The 18,035-nt window shown below is 46.9% G+C and overlaps 1 protein-coding gene across 3 annotated transcripts in view; it reads left to right on the top strand.

Moving 5' to 3' along the window:
* Window positions 1–18,035, top strand: part of Blo (bloated) — a 161,879-nt gene that overhangs the window by 34,924 nt on the left and 108,920 nt on the right. For all 3 annotated transcript variants that reach the window (XM_078196456.1, XM_078196455.1, XM_078196457.1), the window contains exon 3: window positions 1,356–4,867. In XM_078196456.1, the coding sequence (XP_078052582.1) occupies window positions 1,356–4,867 (3,512 nt within the window). The remainder of the gene's footprint in view (window positions 1–1,355; window positions 4,868–18,035) is intronic.

Genomic DNA, 18,035 nt, shown 5'->3' with positions numbered 1-18,035 from the left:
ACATTAATGGACAATAATAGATTGATCGTGTCGGATTAAGCGAATGTTAATTAGTTCCTCCCGAGCGCGTCGCGACCATAATCGCGCGCGGCAATTAGGGTGAAGCGGACTCGGAAATTACTCCGCCGTGGTAAAAAGAAAAAGTACTGCTAATGCCCGAACGATTTACCGCAGAGGTCAACGCGAGGGAAAGTCGGCAGAAGAATGAATTACAACGGAGATACGTCAGCTTCATCGCATTGTCACGCCTGTCGGCATTTCCTCACGACGATTCCCAAAGGTTCTGACACTGGATCGCACAGTATCGGGAAGTCACGTTTCTCGAAAACCGTTCCAAGCTCTTGGTTTATATAAATGTGGTAGCGGGAACTGAGGACACGAATTATTGATCTCTACGGTCACTTAACCGCATTGAACTTTGATCGACCGACCTCGATCGAGAAGCATTGAATTTTCTATTTCCGTCAAGCATTGAACTTTCATATCGATTAAGCTTCATGACTTTCTTAGACACGTTAAACACTGAACTTTGGTATCTACTCAACTTTGCCAGACATAGAAGTCTTCCAGTATGGTTACGACGAGGTCAAACTGTCATTGAATTTAGAATCAGGTGGATAAAAATTGAGTGGGGTAGAATTACGGTGGATGTTTCATTTTTACGAATTAAATTATGTTATTATAGTGGAATTTATTTCTGAGAATTAAATTAGATTATTATAGCCGAATTTATTTCTAAGAATTAAATTACTTTATTGTAATTTTATAATTTATTTCGTCAGTCTTTTTAACATTGTAGAGAGATAGAACGAAACCTGTTTTACTGTTCAAAATGTAATTCCTTCTTAACAAGTGTGAGCAATTGCCTAACATTATAATTAAATTAATTCATTAATAAATATTAACGAGTAACCGGGTTTGTTCCGAATGAATTCTGATCTCGAATGTACTTTAACCTTTTCGCTATGATACGCAAGTGTAATTAATCTCTATAAGATGTGATCAGTTTACTCTGTATTTTATTCTAGACTCGCTATTCTAATCGCTCTCGTTGTTACCCTTCAACTGCCGTCATTCTAATTTTATAGAAATCCGCAACATCTAGTTAAATATAATACTTCAGTTTTGATAAATTTTGGAGGTGGCTGGTATGGTAATTGAAGTGTTAAAATTCTCTTTCTATTGATCGTGGATTACATATATGTGTCGGGGCTACTTGTCGAAGCACCTCGGGCAAGCAGGGTCATGGCGAAAGGGTTAATGGCGATCGCTGGGGGGTAAAATATCAAGCGAGATACGGTGGAAAGTGTGGTAGATCGTTTAACGAAAACGGTGCGTTTGCTTTGATGTTGCAGGACGCGAATCGCCCCGCGTGACCGCGGCGCTCGTTGGAGATGGCGAAGGCAGGTTGATCGCCACCCCCGTGCACAAAGAGAGCATCGCGTCGAGGAGCAAGGAGGACTTAGCGCAGGAGGCGGCGCTCGTGCTTCAGCAAGCGGGCAGCCTTCATTGTGTCGCGCACGATAACCGCCGATTGCCCGGCCGATTCAGCACACTCCCGGCGCGTCGTAACAAGAAGAGGCCGGAACTGCCGCTCGATGTGAGACGCAGGAGCGAGGAGATCGGTGGCACGACCGGCGCGGACTCGGTCGAGACGCCTCGGCTGAAGAAGAAGGCATTGGAGAGGAGCGCGAGCGATGCCAGCGCGAAGAAGCTAAGGGGCACCCTAGCCAGGTTCTTCTCACCGAAGCTCGAGCGCAAGAGGAACCCGGTGGGTCGCAGCGCGAGCGACGCCGGGACGTCCGCACGATCGCACCGGAAGAGGAGCGGCAGCGAGAGCGAGGGCTCGCACCTGAGCAGCCTCCGCGCGAAGAAGCAGCTGTCGCCCATCATCGAGGCGTCGCCGCACGTCGATCAGCAGCCGTTCCACTTCGGCAGGATCGATGTGAGCGAGGCCGCGAGCCGGCCGGAAGCGAAGAAGTCCAGGCAGGAGGAGTCCGATGCCAGAAAGGTAACCGAGCCGCCGCCAGCAGAGACGCGAGACCAGCCCGAACAGGCGGAAGAGCACGGCGAGCCACCGGTATCGCCCCGCAGAGGGAACAAGGCGACCGTGCGGCGCATACCCATCGAGCTTGAGGACGATAACAAGTCCAAACGGGAGGGGGAACAAAGGAAAGAGGAGAAGGCAGCCCGGACCCCTTCACCGGCAAAGGACACCGGGCTCGACGAAGTAGACAAGGTCGCCGCGAGTAGCATGCTGCACAGCAGCCGATACGATCTCCAACAACGCGACGAAGAGTCAACGATACACAAGATGATTCACCGATTGTCCAACGACCGATCGCCACCGCCCCAGCTGACCAGGACCATGGTGTCGCCCGGGCCAGGTTTCGGGCACAACAACAACCGGCCGTTCTCCTACACCAGACCGAACGAGTCCTGCAGCTCGCCGCCCCCGCAGACCAACGTGATCTACGCCCAGGTGCAAACCGACAAGAAGAAGGCGCAGAGGAGTCACTCGGACAGCGACGAAGGTCTCGGCCTCGAGCGCAAGGACTCCTCGCGCGAGAACAGTCCGGCGGAGAAGGAGTACCGCAGGACGGACTACTCGTACAACAGCGACCTCAGGCGCAACAACGAGATCAACACGTTCAAGTCCAGGTTCGAGGAGGATCGAAAGACCACCGGCCATTTCACCAGTCATTACAGCGGCACGCAGGACTACGCGTCCAGGAATTCGGACGCGAAAGCGAAGCGACAACACGAGTTCGAGCACATCGACCGACGACTCTACGATAAGCCGGAGAAGTACACGTCGACGGTGTTCGTCGACACATCCGGCAGGGGCAGGGCCGATGGGACCGACGCCAGGCAACGGGAGAGCAACGAGTACCTTCTGAGGCAGCCGCAGCCCGGCATCTCGAACAAGACGTCCGAGTTGAGCGCGAGACGCGACCTGCTCGAGTCCAGGATCAAGTCGAGGCTGCTGGCGGACGAGATATTCGCCGCGAAGAACAGCGCCAATGTTCCGATCAAAAAGTCCGAGCACGAGATCATCGATAAGCCGATCGTTCCCTCCCCTGTCACGCCGAACCGCGTCGCGTCACCGAAACGCTACATGGACACCTACATCACGGAGACAAGGACCAACAGCAACGGGGAGAAGTACATCTTCGAGAAGGAGATACACGAGGATAACGGCAAGGTCTACGGCTACGAGAAGAAGATCACCAACAAAATACCGACCGACGGTTACATCGATGCGAAGCCGAGGGACGGCTACACCGTCGAGACCAGGACGGACAAGTACGGCGACAAGTACATCGTCGAGACGCGAACGCACGAGGGCTACTCGGACGACTTCAAGGTCGTCGGTAACCGGCCCAGGAACAGCCCGGAGGAGCGATTCCAGGGCATCCGAGGGTCCAGCAGCCCGTACAAGGTGTCCAACTTCCACCAGGAGGGACACACGATGCCGCACCACTTCCGCGGAGAGTCCAAAGAGAACAACGCGCTGCCCTCGCCCATCGTCGCGAAGAAGTTCACCACCGAGAGGAAGTTCTCGAAGAGCGAGGACTTCCTGGACCGCGAGACCAGGCCCAGGGACCCGTACATGCCGAAGAAGAAGAACTTCGAGTCGATACGCGGCATGAGCAAGTCCACCCAGCGATTGGACGAGATAGGCGAGAACGCGAGAGTCAGGGCGCTGAGGAGCGAGTACACGACCAGGTCCCACGAGAACCTGACCAGCGGTCACGCGGACTACGTGAACGCCAGGGACATGCGTCGGCCGCTTCACGAGAGTCCCGCGATAAACGGTCGGAAGGAGAGGTCGCCCTTCGCCAAGAGACACCTGGACAGCCTGAGAGAGGGGCCGAACGACGACTACGACACCGACATCTCCCAGATGACGAACAGTCAACTGGAGTCCAAGTACTACAAGGAGACGCGCACCACCCAACGGTACACCACGAGCAAGCACCCCGCCCACGACGACTACGACAGCTCTCCGCCGAGGATACGCACCGACCGCGGTGGCTACAACTCGAGCAGATACGACTCGGACACCACCGCCAGAGACTCGATCCGCTGCGAGACCAGATACGACGAGACCTCGCGGACCCTGAGAAAGGAGCATCGGAAGATGGACGAGGACCCGAAGAAGCCTCTGCGCAGGTCCCGCAATCGGTTGGATTACTTCGACGACTCCGACGCCAGGGAGAGTCCGCGGGTGAAGGCCTCGGTCGGCAGGTTGGAGCCGTTCGACGAGAGCCCTACCAGGCCGGCGAGGGCCTTCCACGAGGGCGGCAAGTCCAGGCACATGAGGCAGGAGACTCGGTCGCACACCGAGCGGCGTCAGCGCGAGACACGGCTCAGCGATTCCGACCGGAAGGACCGTCTGGCTGATTCAGGGATCGAGAACGATTACAGGCGTGACTCGCAGGAGGTGGACAGACGGGAGCAGATCGAGTCCGAGGACGAGGGATTCGTCACGAGACAGTTCATCAAGCACGAACGGAGGCACACCGACCGGAACATGAACTTGACCGCGTCCGAGCAGCGGAAGTACGACAAGTATTCGAACGACGTATCGAAGTCGCCGCCGGTCACCGCGAAACCGCCGTCCGGCGCCGATAAAAAGTACGAGAAGAAGGCGGCCAAGAAGAGCGGCACGATGAGCAAAGTGAAGCAGCTGTTCAGCAAGAAGGAGAAGAAGGCGAAGGAGGAGAAGAACAAGAAGAACGCGAGGAGCGGCGGCAGCGGTGCGCTCACCGACGACGAGGTCACCATCAGGTACAGGGAGTACCGCGGCGATCAGCTGAGGAGCGCGAAGAGCGCCAGGGATTTGGGCAGCGACATCAATCAGGTAAGGGCTTTTTCTTCTCACGATCCGATCGGAGACTCGTCACTTTTAGAGTCCGTTGAAAATTGTTCTCTAAAGACAGGTCGTTTGAAATTATACTTTACGAACGTTTACTCGGAGTAGCTAAATTTTTTAGCATCGATTTACAGTGGTTGTTCAGGCTGGATCGATAGCTTTGCTTTCGACATCTAGGCCATATTAGCGACTTATTTTGTTGGTAGTTAGTCACTATTCGTTAGTGATTTGAAAAGATTGCTCTGATTTTTTGATATTCATTTTGCAATTGATGTACAGAAATATAGTACATGGTAAAGGATTAAAAGAGAACGCTATAGAGTGAACAACAAGTACAGTTCACTCAATGAGAAACTTGTAATTTCGATGAACATCAAATTTTATTTTATCGGACCAAATATTCTTCAAGTAAGAGTGAAACAATTTTGATCAAAAAGTGGGCTGCGAAGAAATATCGAGTAACAATATTGTACTATTTGAAAAAGCGATTTTAAAAATATTCACAATTTTCTAGGAAACAAATTAATTGAAAACGAAACTCTGACACCGAAGCAAATTCGTTTGAAAATTGTCTAGGAATTAAACAGCGAAGCAATAAATTTTGGTATGTGAAACATAGTCTGCGGAATGTACTATAAAGTGAAGAATGACTAGCGTCGAATCAAAGTTAACCAAATGGCGGACAGTTTGATTGGCTAACGTTGAAATCGTCGTGGACACGTGCACAGTTACCGCGTTAATCCGCCGGTAGGAACGGGACATTGAAATTGTGAAACACATGGTGTTAAAGGTATTAAGCTCGTGAGTCCATAGAACCGAAATAAAAATGCGTTTACGACAAATGGTAGCCGCGAGAGCTATCTTTTCATTCTTCACTTTGGAAGACGGAAATCACTATGTATCGGCCAAGATAGATAGCCCGTGACAGTCGTATAATCTGAAGCCTTATAAACTTCTTTTACAACCACGATCTTCAGGCTTATCCGATCGTCGTGGATCACCGCGGACGGTTTCTTACGATCTTCAAAGACCACTTCCGCAATAACACGTGGAATGACTTTAGTGGACAGGGCCGCATCTCTGGTGTGCAGCCTTTGATGTTAACGTCATCAGGCTGCGTTTTAAGTGGACGTCTTCAATGTTATTCATTGCGTATAGTTACTCTTTGTTGGAATAATGAGCGGATTTCTTTAGCGTGGACATTGTCCGGATCCTTATTCTTCTAACACGTTGACACTAACGTCGTTATGATTCCTCGGTGGGTTCATCATCCGGTCGTTAACGGTAACAAGAAAATGGAAAACGAACTTTAGAGACACGCTATTGAGCCTAGAGTTCCACGACGCGAAAGCCGTATTACTTAATTTATGGTGTTTACGAAAAAAACACTTTATATGATTTATGATACGGATATCGCGCAAGTACGATTAATATGATTTAAATGATATACTCGTTTAATATTAATACAGTATAAAGTCATTAAAACGATATAAAAGCTGCATGTTTCTTATAGTACGCTTTTTATTTTAATTAACACTGAAAACATTAACAGAACCGTAAAATACTTAACGCGTTATGGGTCACGTCGGTAACTGTAATTTCCAACTTTAATTTCTAAATTCATTTCCATTGTAAATACAATGAATGTTAGATACTATAGTTTTCATCTTTTTATGTATAATTTCAATTTCATTAATTAAATGATATTAATACTGTTCGAATCTCTAGGATTTTTACAGACATTGCTATAAAAATTCTCGATATCTTATCGTCCGTTTCACGCCAGACTAGGGCGAAAAGTAATCTGATTAATGATTAACAATTATAACTCGTTGATTGCTATAAATTATTCTATTATAATTATAGATTGTTATAAATTATTTCTAATAACTAGCTAGCTATAGATCCTTGCTCATTGATCAGTTCACTTCTTGCCCAATTATGATGAATTAGTTGCGATGACTATCGGCTCATAATCGTTAATCATTAATCGCAAAAAGACCAGCGCCGCGCACGCTAATTTGTTATTTCTGACGGGCCGCTTTTTCATGAAACAAACCGCGGTTGACAGCGGTCGATAGCGGGTTCTCGGCCGGATACCTGTCTTTCAATTAGAGAGCGATTCAAAACCAACAATAAGCACGGCGCGGCCGCGAGCCGACTTTTCCTGCGGCGGAGAACGGGCCTCATCCCGGTATTCATCGCTCCAGGAACCTAACCGAGCTAGGCGTTGTTCCAACGCAGACCGCGAGAGACCCTTAGAAACCGGAAGCATTCGATAATTGGGATCTCATACCGTTCCCGAGTGCGCGGTTGCGTCACGCCTAACTGTACAACCAGACTGTGGAAAGTATCCGCGCGCCGGTGGTGGACGCCGTACAACCGGGATCGCACTCTCCCGCCCACGCAGCAGAAACGTTTTTCGGAGTATTTATCACGGTCGTGTGTGGAAACGAGGCGACGTGTTCGCCGCAACCTTCCGCGGGCTTCCGCAGCTTCCTCGTACCGTTTCTTGCGGGCTAAACGGGTTGAACCTTTATGCCGAGTCTACACTCGGCACCGACGTCCACCTTTCTTTTTTCTGCGCTGCTTCGAAAATTAATTTCTTAAGCTACTTTATGGAATTTCTTTATAGAACTCTTTCCAATATTATTCAGATTCGCGAAATGTTAAATTGTTGACAAAATCATTTATAACTTACCTTTTCAATTATAGTTTCATTATTTTTAGTTTTTCTTTAATGGCTTTTAGTAATCCTTGACGAATAGAAGAAAAATAGAAAGAAATTGATTCAAATAAGTAAGCTTTAAATGCTGTGGTCGAGTCGATTGTTTGTATAAGGGTTGAGATGGTGTTCATCACTTTTAGCTACTGTTTCAACATTAAATGTTATATTTGTAACTTTATATCACAATATACAGTCGAACACCACAAATGTAACGTTGTGCGCATTTCTTACTAGGTCTCCTTCGTTCAAGTTTTATATCTGGATGTGTTTTACTGCAGTTTATCTATAACCTTACTGCGGATTTCATGCATTTATGTACTTAATGCGGAAGCGGAAGTTGAAACGGTAAATAGATTGAAGGATATTACGAATATTAAATACATTACTAGCAAGGTTATTAAAATTATTGATGAAAGAATGAAACGTTTATTCTGCTCCTGCATCCGGTAGTCGATAGACATAATTTTAAATTTATATTAAGACTCTTAGTCTATGTATTAAGACATTCTTTTTGTACAATATCGATTTATCTTACAATTAGTTTTACGAATCAAGATAAGTTGTTTCTTCGTTTGTTCTGTATATGGTCGATCTTAATAAACGATGATTCGAATTTTCTGCGATTTCATTATCTGTTTCTGAAACTCGATTTCATTTAATTTTTAAATATTTTCCGACACGATTGAAAACTTCGAATTAATGCAAGCGAGAAGCGAGACCTCTTCATATATGGCAACGAGTCGCGTCAAATCAATTTCCCCCGTGCTTCATTATGTTAATACGACTGTCGGTGGTCAGAAAGTCGCGCGGTCGACAGTGTAATTGCGTTAGACAGCCGTGTAATTCCATGATATAAGGCAAGAGAGCTAAGTCGCCGCAACAGTCAATTTCTTGGAAGAAAATGAGAAATAAATCTCTTTATAGAGATAATAAACGGTGATTTCGCGTAGGAAAAATGTTCAATGCAAATCCGCGGTCTAATCGTCCTGTCGATCTCCGGATATTTCCACGGTTCCGTCGATATTACGATCGATCTAATTGAATCCGCTCTTGTATCTGGCTTTGAAAATATATAGAACGTGACGGGAGGCCTGATCCGTCCGAGATTTCGTCAACTACCTGTTGCGAAGGGACTCGTTGCGTTTTATACGATGTAAGTGTACACTCGGCCTTAAGGCCCCGTAACGGAGCTCTCTCGGTGTCCGGGGCCCCGCGTACGAAGAGTAATGATATGACGTTCAGACGATCATCGATGTAAAAGTCCGGCGCATTCTCTCGGAAAGTGTGTCTGACGTCGGAGATTTATCGGACGTAACATTTAACCCATATGATAAATAATTCTCCGTTTATGACCGTACCGGGAACGTCCGTCTTCTCCCGATGGTGAATTCGTCGCGCTTATTGGGCTCGGATCTCTTCCGTTAGGTTCAGGATGAAGGTTCATCAAGGTCGGGATTACTTGACGCGTATACGGAGTGAGTCGCTAGAAAATACCATCTAAAATCGATTTATGTACGCTCACTTCAGGGACGACGTGTTAAATAAATCGTCTTCGGTTAATGAAGAGGTACGTTTTATGCATTCGAAACGTGCGCGAATGCCTCGTCGTATTTATTGTGATACCGCGGATGCGCCGTGGATAACGAAAATTTAATCTCCCGCAGCTGTACCAAAGTTATTCCCCATTGATATATTTTCAAACGCTAATCAAAATTATTCGAGCCGGCCGCGCGGCAAGATTAATGTATTCGGTGTGCCTGCTGAACATCAATTTCGCCTAACTTCTCGTTTCTGCGATTTCTCTGGAAAAATCAGGGCATATAGATCGCGGATGGAAAGAACGGGCGCGCTCGACGAAAAATTAATCAACATCGGACAGCGACGCCGTAACTACGTTTACGGTGGTCATTCGAGATGTTTCGACTGGCAGCGATCGAAGCGCGAATACAAAACCCGGCCGATAGAATCGCGCCGCGAGTCCGCAGAGCTGCCCCGGCCGGAGCATCTAATCAGGCGGTGATGTCAGCCGGCAGCATTGATAATTACTTCGCGCCGGCTTACAAGCGCTTCGGTGGTGAAACCGATCGATCGATCGTGATCGCCGTGGCGCTGGCTCCTATCGACGGGATCGCTGCCGGTCGATTTTGCAAGCCGCGATACGTATCGACAGTCGTTGCCGACGGAAAGATTAACGGACCGGACCGGACTCGCGCGCGCAGGATTGGACATACCAGCCGAGGTCGAAATAACAATGGTAACGGCGTGAAAGAGCCTCGTAAAATCCATTTGCATGGTCCCACGGTGGCGGGGAAAGATTGTTGCGAAACCACGAGCCTGCCGCGCCGATCGGAACAGGTGGTTCTGTGGCGAATTGGACGTCTATTTGGATTTTCTACGGTCCCCGTACCGGGCAATTAATGATCTTGTTTTATGCGGCGCTCGGCCGGCCAAGCCCCCGCGGCTCCTCTGATTTTTATCGTGACGTTTACCCAGCCGCGTAATGCGTTTTTCGTGTCCGGCGTTAATCTACGCCTAGACCGGCAAAACCATTACGTGGTTTATTATGCATTGTATCGGCCCGGCCAGGTGCAGTTGTAATGCTGTTGCGTAACAGTTAATAACCGGGGTGGCTAAGGGGCTGCGGGACTTTATGGAACGGTCGCGCGTTTACCGTTCCCGGACTTGTTCCTTGATCATGACTCGTCGAGCGTGCTCCGGTTGCACCTTCCGAATTGCTTCCTCGGTATGAGGACATTCCTATTCCACGACCGGCTTGCTATTCATTCGATTATAATATCGCGAACCTACACGGCTCTTGTTAACGCTACACCTCCTGAACGCTGGAAAGGATTAACACACGCGGCGCGATAGGTATTCGTACACATTTCAAAACGGAATAACGTTTTTATAATTGGATATCCGGGAGATCTGTATTTTATTCTTTTTGGTGATCTGTAATTTTATTTCTCTTCTGAATGTTTATAAATAGGATAAAGTTTCTTCGTTAACTTTCGTCAGAAAACCTTTTCATCGATCCTTTAAGCAAATTAACCCCTTGCACTACGACTCCTTCAATGCTGCGTTGTTTAAAATTTATATCTTCTTAATATTTTCCATAATAGGATCAAACAATTTTTCTTTCTTCTGATATTTTTATCTACTTTCATTTTTAAACTTTGATAACAGAAGAATTAGACTTCGATTTAAAAGAAATTAATAATATTCATATTTGATAGCGTTTGCATAAAATCTTTACCACGAATCTGACTCGTTATTATCGTGTCCAACACTGATTTATATAAAGCTTAACCCTGTTAGAACAGTGATGTTGACCATGTTAAGAATTTCTCGAACGCAAAAGGCTTCTATTCTCCGAGACCGTCGATCCATTTTCACCATAAATCTTGCACACATTCCGACCAAATGGCGCCCGAAATAATCGAAAAGAGGATCCACGAATTATTGCCCATCGGTGGCTGACATTTAGACGACATTTCCGATTTTTGCGAGCGGCCTGGCGCCGTGTCCCTCGGACCAATAAAACAGCCCGGGTATCGCGATACATATTAACCTTTCGAGCGACCAGTCGACCAAAGAGATCCCCGTAGTCGATAGCTGAAAGTACATCCGCGGTGTGGCCGCGTCGATGAATCTCGGGTGGAGAGAGAAAAAAAAAGGGGGGGGGGGCAGGGATAGCCGCGCGTGCCGGCACCGGCGGATAACAGTTACACAGGGCTAGACATTGACACTAGTTGCGCAACACACCCGGGAATACATACGTGGCGTGGGTCTCGAGAGATCTCGGTCCCGGCTCTGGTAACGCCCGGTTTGAAAAGAAGTTTCCCGAACAACAACGCGAACGGAGAGGGGAGAGAGGAAAAAAAAGGAGAGTACTACCGAGAATCCGGCCGACCGAGCGAAATCACTCAACAGTGGTGACCCGCGGGCACGGGCATTCCGCCGCGCTCTCGAGCGGATTCCATGAAAACGCTTGAGCGCCGGCCAGCATCCGCGTGCATGCATATGCAGGGCGTGTCTAATGCGGCTCGGGTCTGTTCCCCACGTTCAGAGATTCCTCGGTGAAAAATTATCGCGGCCGAGCGATCGCGGCAACAATTCCCCTCAGCTGCGCGGATGTGCGAGGCTGCTCTCGCCGAGGAATTAACCTTGCCGCGATCGCGTAACTCACGGCTGGATCTGGCAACCGATCGACTGGAAAACGGTCTTATGATTGGAGAACGCGGCGGATTTCAATGGGAACGAGATCGTTTCCTTGGATGTCAGTGCGAGTCAATGAGATTTCCTAATGCCGATGGCGATGGCGTTAGATCGCTTGATCCGGGTGCCTAGACACGCGGATAGCAGGTGCGGCTTCCTCTTAATCACCGTGTAACAAGGTCCGGGACCGGATACGGTTAACACGTCAATATATTTTTGTGGTTTCGTCGGTCGCTCAACTATTAGGTCGTTCGGAAAGTCGTTTCGTTTTTTTCTTGGTGGAAATGAAACACAATAGATTACTAAACAAAAACTATTGCAAAGAATCGAACAAAATTTTTAGCAAACAAGACTTACTATATCAGTTGTCCAAATATATAATGATTATGCAGCTTAAGCGTGAAGTTGGCTGTGAAAAAATTAAGTCTTTTCTTGGGAAAAACGAAATTACTTTCCGAACAACCCAATATATATTATTTTTCCAAATTACGTTCATGAGTAAAATTAGAGGATCAAATGATTGCAGAAATGTCAATCTTTGAACTACTGTAACTTCGTTGAAAAACATCGCGTGGGGATTCATCCCTGTGCGAACTTTTTTAACGAACACGATTCTGTGATTAAAATGTTTTAATTGTATTATTTTATCCATGAGTGCATATTTGTATAAGTATGTTGTTACATACTCACCGATAGGGCAAAAGTTTCATAGAGTATCTAGCAGACTATACGAGAGGTGAATTTTTACTACCACTTTATTGATATTTTCTATTATACAATTTACTGAAACAATTTTTTGATGAATACAACAAAAGTCGAGAAGCGATTACAAAGAAAACATAGAACAAAGAAACTAATTTTTATTACAAATTATGAAAAGATGTCCTCTAACTCCATTAATAAAATTGATCTTAAATAGAACAGATCAAAAGGTGTCTTTCGACAGCTTCATTAGAGATACTATTAAAATCACAGGTATAAGAATAAAGTCGACCCACCGCCCCTCCTTGCACCGTGTTTTCGACTCAATAGAGCTATCACGTTCCTGTTCCCCACAAAAAAAAAAATCGCCGTCCCATCGCAGGAGATTTATGCGTTCGCCGACGTCTAATCCCGAACGCCTTCATCGGCTAGCTGGAATTAGGGGACGTAATCCCATTGAACGTTGTCCGAGATTTAAAGGCACTCCGCCAGGCCGAGGTGTGTATCGTTTGTGGTAGATAGCGGGAGCGAATCAGGTTCCCCCGGCCGGGTCCCGTTCGTTCGCCGAAATCAATCCCTAATCGCGTCGTGATACAGAGCCGCGAACAGGGCCGTGATAGGTGAGCTAATAAATCGTAATAATCCCGACGTTATACGTCGGCACGGCAAATGCCATTAGTGTGAACTTTCGATGGAAACGGGATACCCCGGTCTCGTGGCGGTGCACACGCTGCGCGCCGCGCTGCGCCGCGCTTGCACCGGAGCCGAGGAGCCGAGTCGCGCGCGTTTGGGTGTAGGTCAGCCGGTGGGTGCAATGCTTGTGAGGAGGTGTGGGCCCTGCATACCGGAGATCTCCCTCGAACGAGAATGATCCTTTCAGCGCTCGGAGTCAGCCAGCCACGATCACACGTGTTGCGAAGGGTGTGTCTGACGCAGCGCACTTGCTCCACATACCGGAATTCGTTGCATTAACAATGGAGATTTCGCCATTCCGCGAATCGGCGCGAAGTGGGACGAAAACGACTCGTGTGGGATCAAAAATTTATCACTCCCTTCTGATTTATGTATCATAATGGATCTTTGAGAAGCTATTGCGTCACCTATACGACGATCTTGTAATTTAAATGTTATTGCGAGGTTAAATACTTTGACATACTGCACAGTGCTAATACTTTCTTTACTTAATATCTGTAAAGTTTCGGATTTTGACTTATTATTTGTTAGGATCGTATTATATTGTGTATAGTGTTCTTTTAGTCAGAGGTAACTAAAAATCAAAAATATCAGCATGTATATATTTCTTTAACATATAGTTGCAAACACATAAATAGAGGTAGCACCGATAAGGAGATATGACTTCTTTCTTTAAGTATAGAAATTCTCAAAATGGTCCCATTGAAGAAAATTGCTTTAAACGAAAAGCGCAGATGAGAACGCATTGGTATTATAAATTATGGGCGGTGTCATGTCGCAGTGAATTTTCGTCCCTCGTAACGGTATACATTCTGCGCAACTAGAATGCTCGTTCTCTTAAAAATCGTACGCCTCGAAGAGTGGAGAGAACTTCTGGCACGACCTGACACCATAAACTACGCTCTCGGACGCGAAAAGAATCCGAGCGAGGCGTACGGGGCCGCGGTTGGCAGAAAAGGGAAAGGACCACGGATGCACCGTGGTGCATCGTAGTTAGACAACGAGCGGACGTACCGATGGAGTTCGGTTATGGTAGGCGGATCATTCACACCTCCACTCGCGAAGGCCAAGCCGATTGTGCCTGGCTTGGGTTAAAGGAAAGGTGTACGGGGCGCTGGCCACGGAAGAATTGGATCGCATTCCCCGCTCCACGGGGCATAAAACCGTTGAGATAATATTGCCAGATAGGTTATTTATTGATATCTCGAGCTTAGGCAGCTATCCCGGCCACGATGTTCTATGCCACGGTGTGCCATCACGGAAACCTTCCGCGAGATCGCATAATAATCGCGGCCCGGTGTTACTTGCATCTCTGCTGCCCGCCGTCCGTGCGCCAAACTGGCCCGTGTAACATCCTGCTGAAGAACCGAGAAGAGCTCTGATTGTGAGAAGGGCAACGCGCGCGAGCGCGCTGTACCGTTGATAGCCTTAAGAGATGCGAGAGAGATTCGTTTCGCTCTGGCCTCGTCAAGAAGCTCTTGTAACGCTCTCTTGGCCAGATTCCCCAGGGAGCCTGGGAAACTCGGATACCCAATTTCGTACGCCTCTTGGGGATCTTCCTCGTGGCTTGTCTCGGCCAGAAATCGATCTGGGTCACGAGCATGCCGCGGACGTTCACGCACATTCGCGATCTTGCCCGGCGATGTACCGAACAGAGGATTCCGCGGAGAAGCGATTAGGGAGGCGGTTTATTCCTTCGTGTTTTAACGCACGAATGGCGGAAATGTTTAACGTCTACGATTACATATACACAGGATATCTTGTATTAGAGGTTCGTTTATTAATGGTATACTATACGTAAGAGAACAGGATGTTTCACTCAGTTCATGACGCTATAACAACCAGAGCGACGAAAATTGAAATAACTAACTTCGACTAAACGGTGAAATTAGATTCTCTAGGAACAAAGAAATTAGCGCTTCTTCCCCCTGGATGATCAAGGGGGACCTGTGAAAGAAATCACAGGGCGCACCGCGGTGTTTAAGAACAATCGAATTTCGCGACGCGTCTGTGCCCAATTACGCAATCGAAACGCAAAACAGCATAGAAAAGGGATCGCTATCGTCATCCGTCAGGGAACAGCGCGGCCATAATTTCAAAACAAAAGCGGATCATTCCGCGCGCGTTTCGAGCAGAGGCAAACGCACCCACATGGAAATTCATTGAGTCAGCGGGCGTTTCATTCCGCCCGCGCTCGCGGCGATTCAGAGTTCGCATCCCCGACACATTTGATACACCCGGTCGGGTCATCAAAATTCAGGAATGTATTTTTTCACGGGCGACGGCCGGTGAGTTCCGTATCTTATCCGCGGTGACCCGAGCGCGCACGATACGCCGCGATTTCGCCGGGCAAGGGGGGCTGGCGAAAGGAACGTGAGCGGCTTTCACGTGCTTGGAAGCTGTCGTCCTATCGCTCCCCGATATTCCGGGAGTAAAATTCCTATATAGTGGTTTTCCTGGTTGTCCGTTGGCCGGCAAAGGAGCGCGCGCACGCGCGCAAGCCCGCGTGTGCGGGCATTCTGGTGTAGGTGTGAACACGTAGGCGCGCGCGGATATATCTCTTCTCGCGCGGCGGAATCGTATCTCCGCGGATCTCTGTTGGCAGCCAAATGAACCGGGCAACGCCGCTATCTGGAACCGTGCGGTTACGCTTGTCGAGAAGCTGGCGAATATTCCCCCGCGACGCTTTCCAATTTCTGCGTTACGCCCTCTCGCTCCGTTTTAAGCAGGTTGCGCAGCCCGCGGACGCGATTCTCGCGCGATGGAAAACGTGTGAAACCGACGGCTTTTCTTGGCCGGTTTTCTCGGCCGATTTTGCGACTTGCCGATTCGAGCGCGTAACGATGAAAGCAACGTGTACTGCTTCGTACAAATTAGAAGGCTGCGGTTATATAAACCTTTTACCATATTTAGCAAAATCTATGCTTTCCTTAGAATATGTATTAAATCATTTTCTATGAAAGAGGATTTATAGTTGGAACAACTTTAAAAGAAGAAATGTGGATCCGGTCACTTGGATGAAGATTTTGTATGTAATCTACGAAAAATTAATGTCTTCTAAATGAATTATTATCATTATTGTCTATTCTCTTAAATTAGGTACAGATTGACTTGCATGAAGATAGTATGTCGAAAAATTACGTGAAAAGAGAAAGAAAGAAAATGAAGAATAAAATAATAAAACAACCAGGAATAATTTGGCTGGAATTCTATCAAATGAACTGAACACTCATTTGAATGGATGTCAATACGACTAAACGAGAAAAATCTCAATCTGTTATGCAATACTTCGAGAGAAATAAAATCGATAGTCTTAAGTCTACATTAATGCTAACGATTAAATATTGAGAATAGAAACATTGAATTTTATATTGAAAAAATATTCAAAACTGCTACAGCGAGTCATAAATAGTGCAAGGGGTTAAAAATGCAAAGGATCAAAGATTCTACATCCAAGGATGTGATTAAAACGCTGGCATAATTGGAACGGAGTGTCAAAGGATTTCGTCTGGCGAACAAAAATTGAAGGGGTAAACGGTCGCCGTTGGTAACCGATACAATTCGAACGAGGCGAACGATCGGGAGACGCGCTTCTCGCGGGCCGTTGGATCGGTAAATTACAGAGAGACGGATTACGAGAAATCCGGCTGGAAGAGACAGCGACGTGTGCGCCAAGATTTCCCTCTGCGGGGTGTACACACAGCACGGTCCCATGCTGATCGGTGCGCGCCGGTTAGAAGCAATTAATTACAGGAACGAGCGATTAATGATCTGAAACCTTCGTCCGACCCGGTTGCGGAGCACAGGGCCGCCGGAAAAATCGTTCCTCCTCCTCCTCCGAGAGGAGCGGAGAGATGCTTTGCGAGCCGACTGATCGAGCCCACTTTCGCGGCCCGATTTTTGTCGGCGTACCGTACACGCGTAGAATCGCTCGGCTGCAACTGGTACGATCGTCATGGCTCCGCCAGGAATTAAAGGTGAATCGCCCCGCGGAATGACGAATGGATCGCAGTAAATCTGTAATGCTTCCTAATGAATTGCGCAATCGAAACGCTCGATGAATTTTCAACAGAATTGCGAATAGGAAGAGAATTCGAAAGTAATTCTCATGGCGCTGCGATTTAGTGTACACGATTTTAAAGACATCAGTGTTTATTGGAATAAATCAGCTGATATCTTACGTGACTGTTTAATGGAGTAGCTCTTCTATTGTCCGAACATTCAATAGCCTTTTGACATTTTGTGATGATTTAACTTGAAAATTAATTTCTTAGTTATTCTTTCAATAATTTTGTATATATAAATAAAGGAGTTTCTAGATTTCTACTATTCTTCATTTCTACATTTCTACATTTCTACAATTCTACAATTCTACAATTTTACAATTCTGCAATTCTGCAATTCTACAATTCTACAATTCTACAATTCTACAATTCTACAATTCTACAATTCTACAATTCTACAATTCTACAATTCTACAATTCTACAATTCTGCAATTCTACATTTCCACATATCTACGAGTGCAGAGTCCAAAGTTCAGAGTCCAGAGTCCAGAGTCCCGAGTTAAGAGTCCATTGAAAATGAAAGTGAAATTGAAATTGAGATTGAAATTGAAATTGAAATTGAAATTGAAATTGAAATTGAAAATGAAGTTGGAAGTTGGATGTTAAACTAAAAATGTAGTAGCTCCATTCTGACAACAAAAGACATCGACACTTTGGGTTTTTATTTTTTTTGACAATGTTGCAGGCGAGCAAGAAATCTGAGAAAAATTGAGTACACGAGCCGTGATAGTACCTTGTCAGGAAATTAAT

This window comes from Augochlora pura, chromosome 2 (assembly GCF_028453695.1).
Source record: "Augochlora pura isolate Apur16 chromosome 2, APUR_v2.2.1, whole genome shotgun sequence".
In the NCBI taxonomy this organism is placed as follows: domain Eukaryota; kingdom Metazoa; phylum Arthropoda; class Insecta; order Hymenoptera; family Halictidae; genus Augochlora; species Augochlora pura.
Note: the sequence above shows the minus strand (reverse complement) of the source record. Positions and strands in the feature narration are given on the sequence as shown.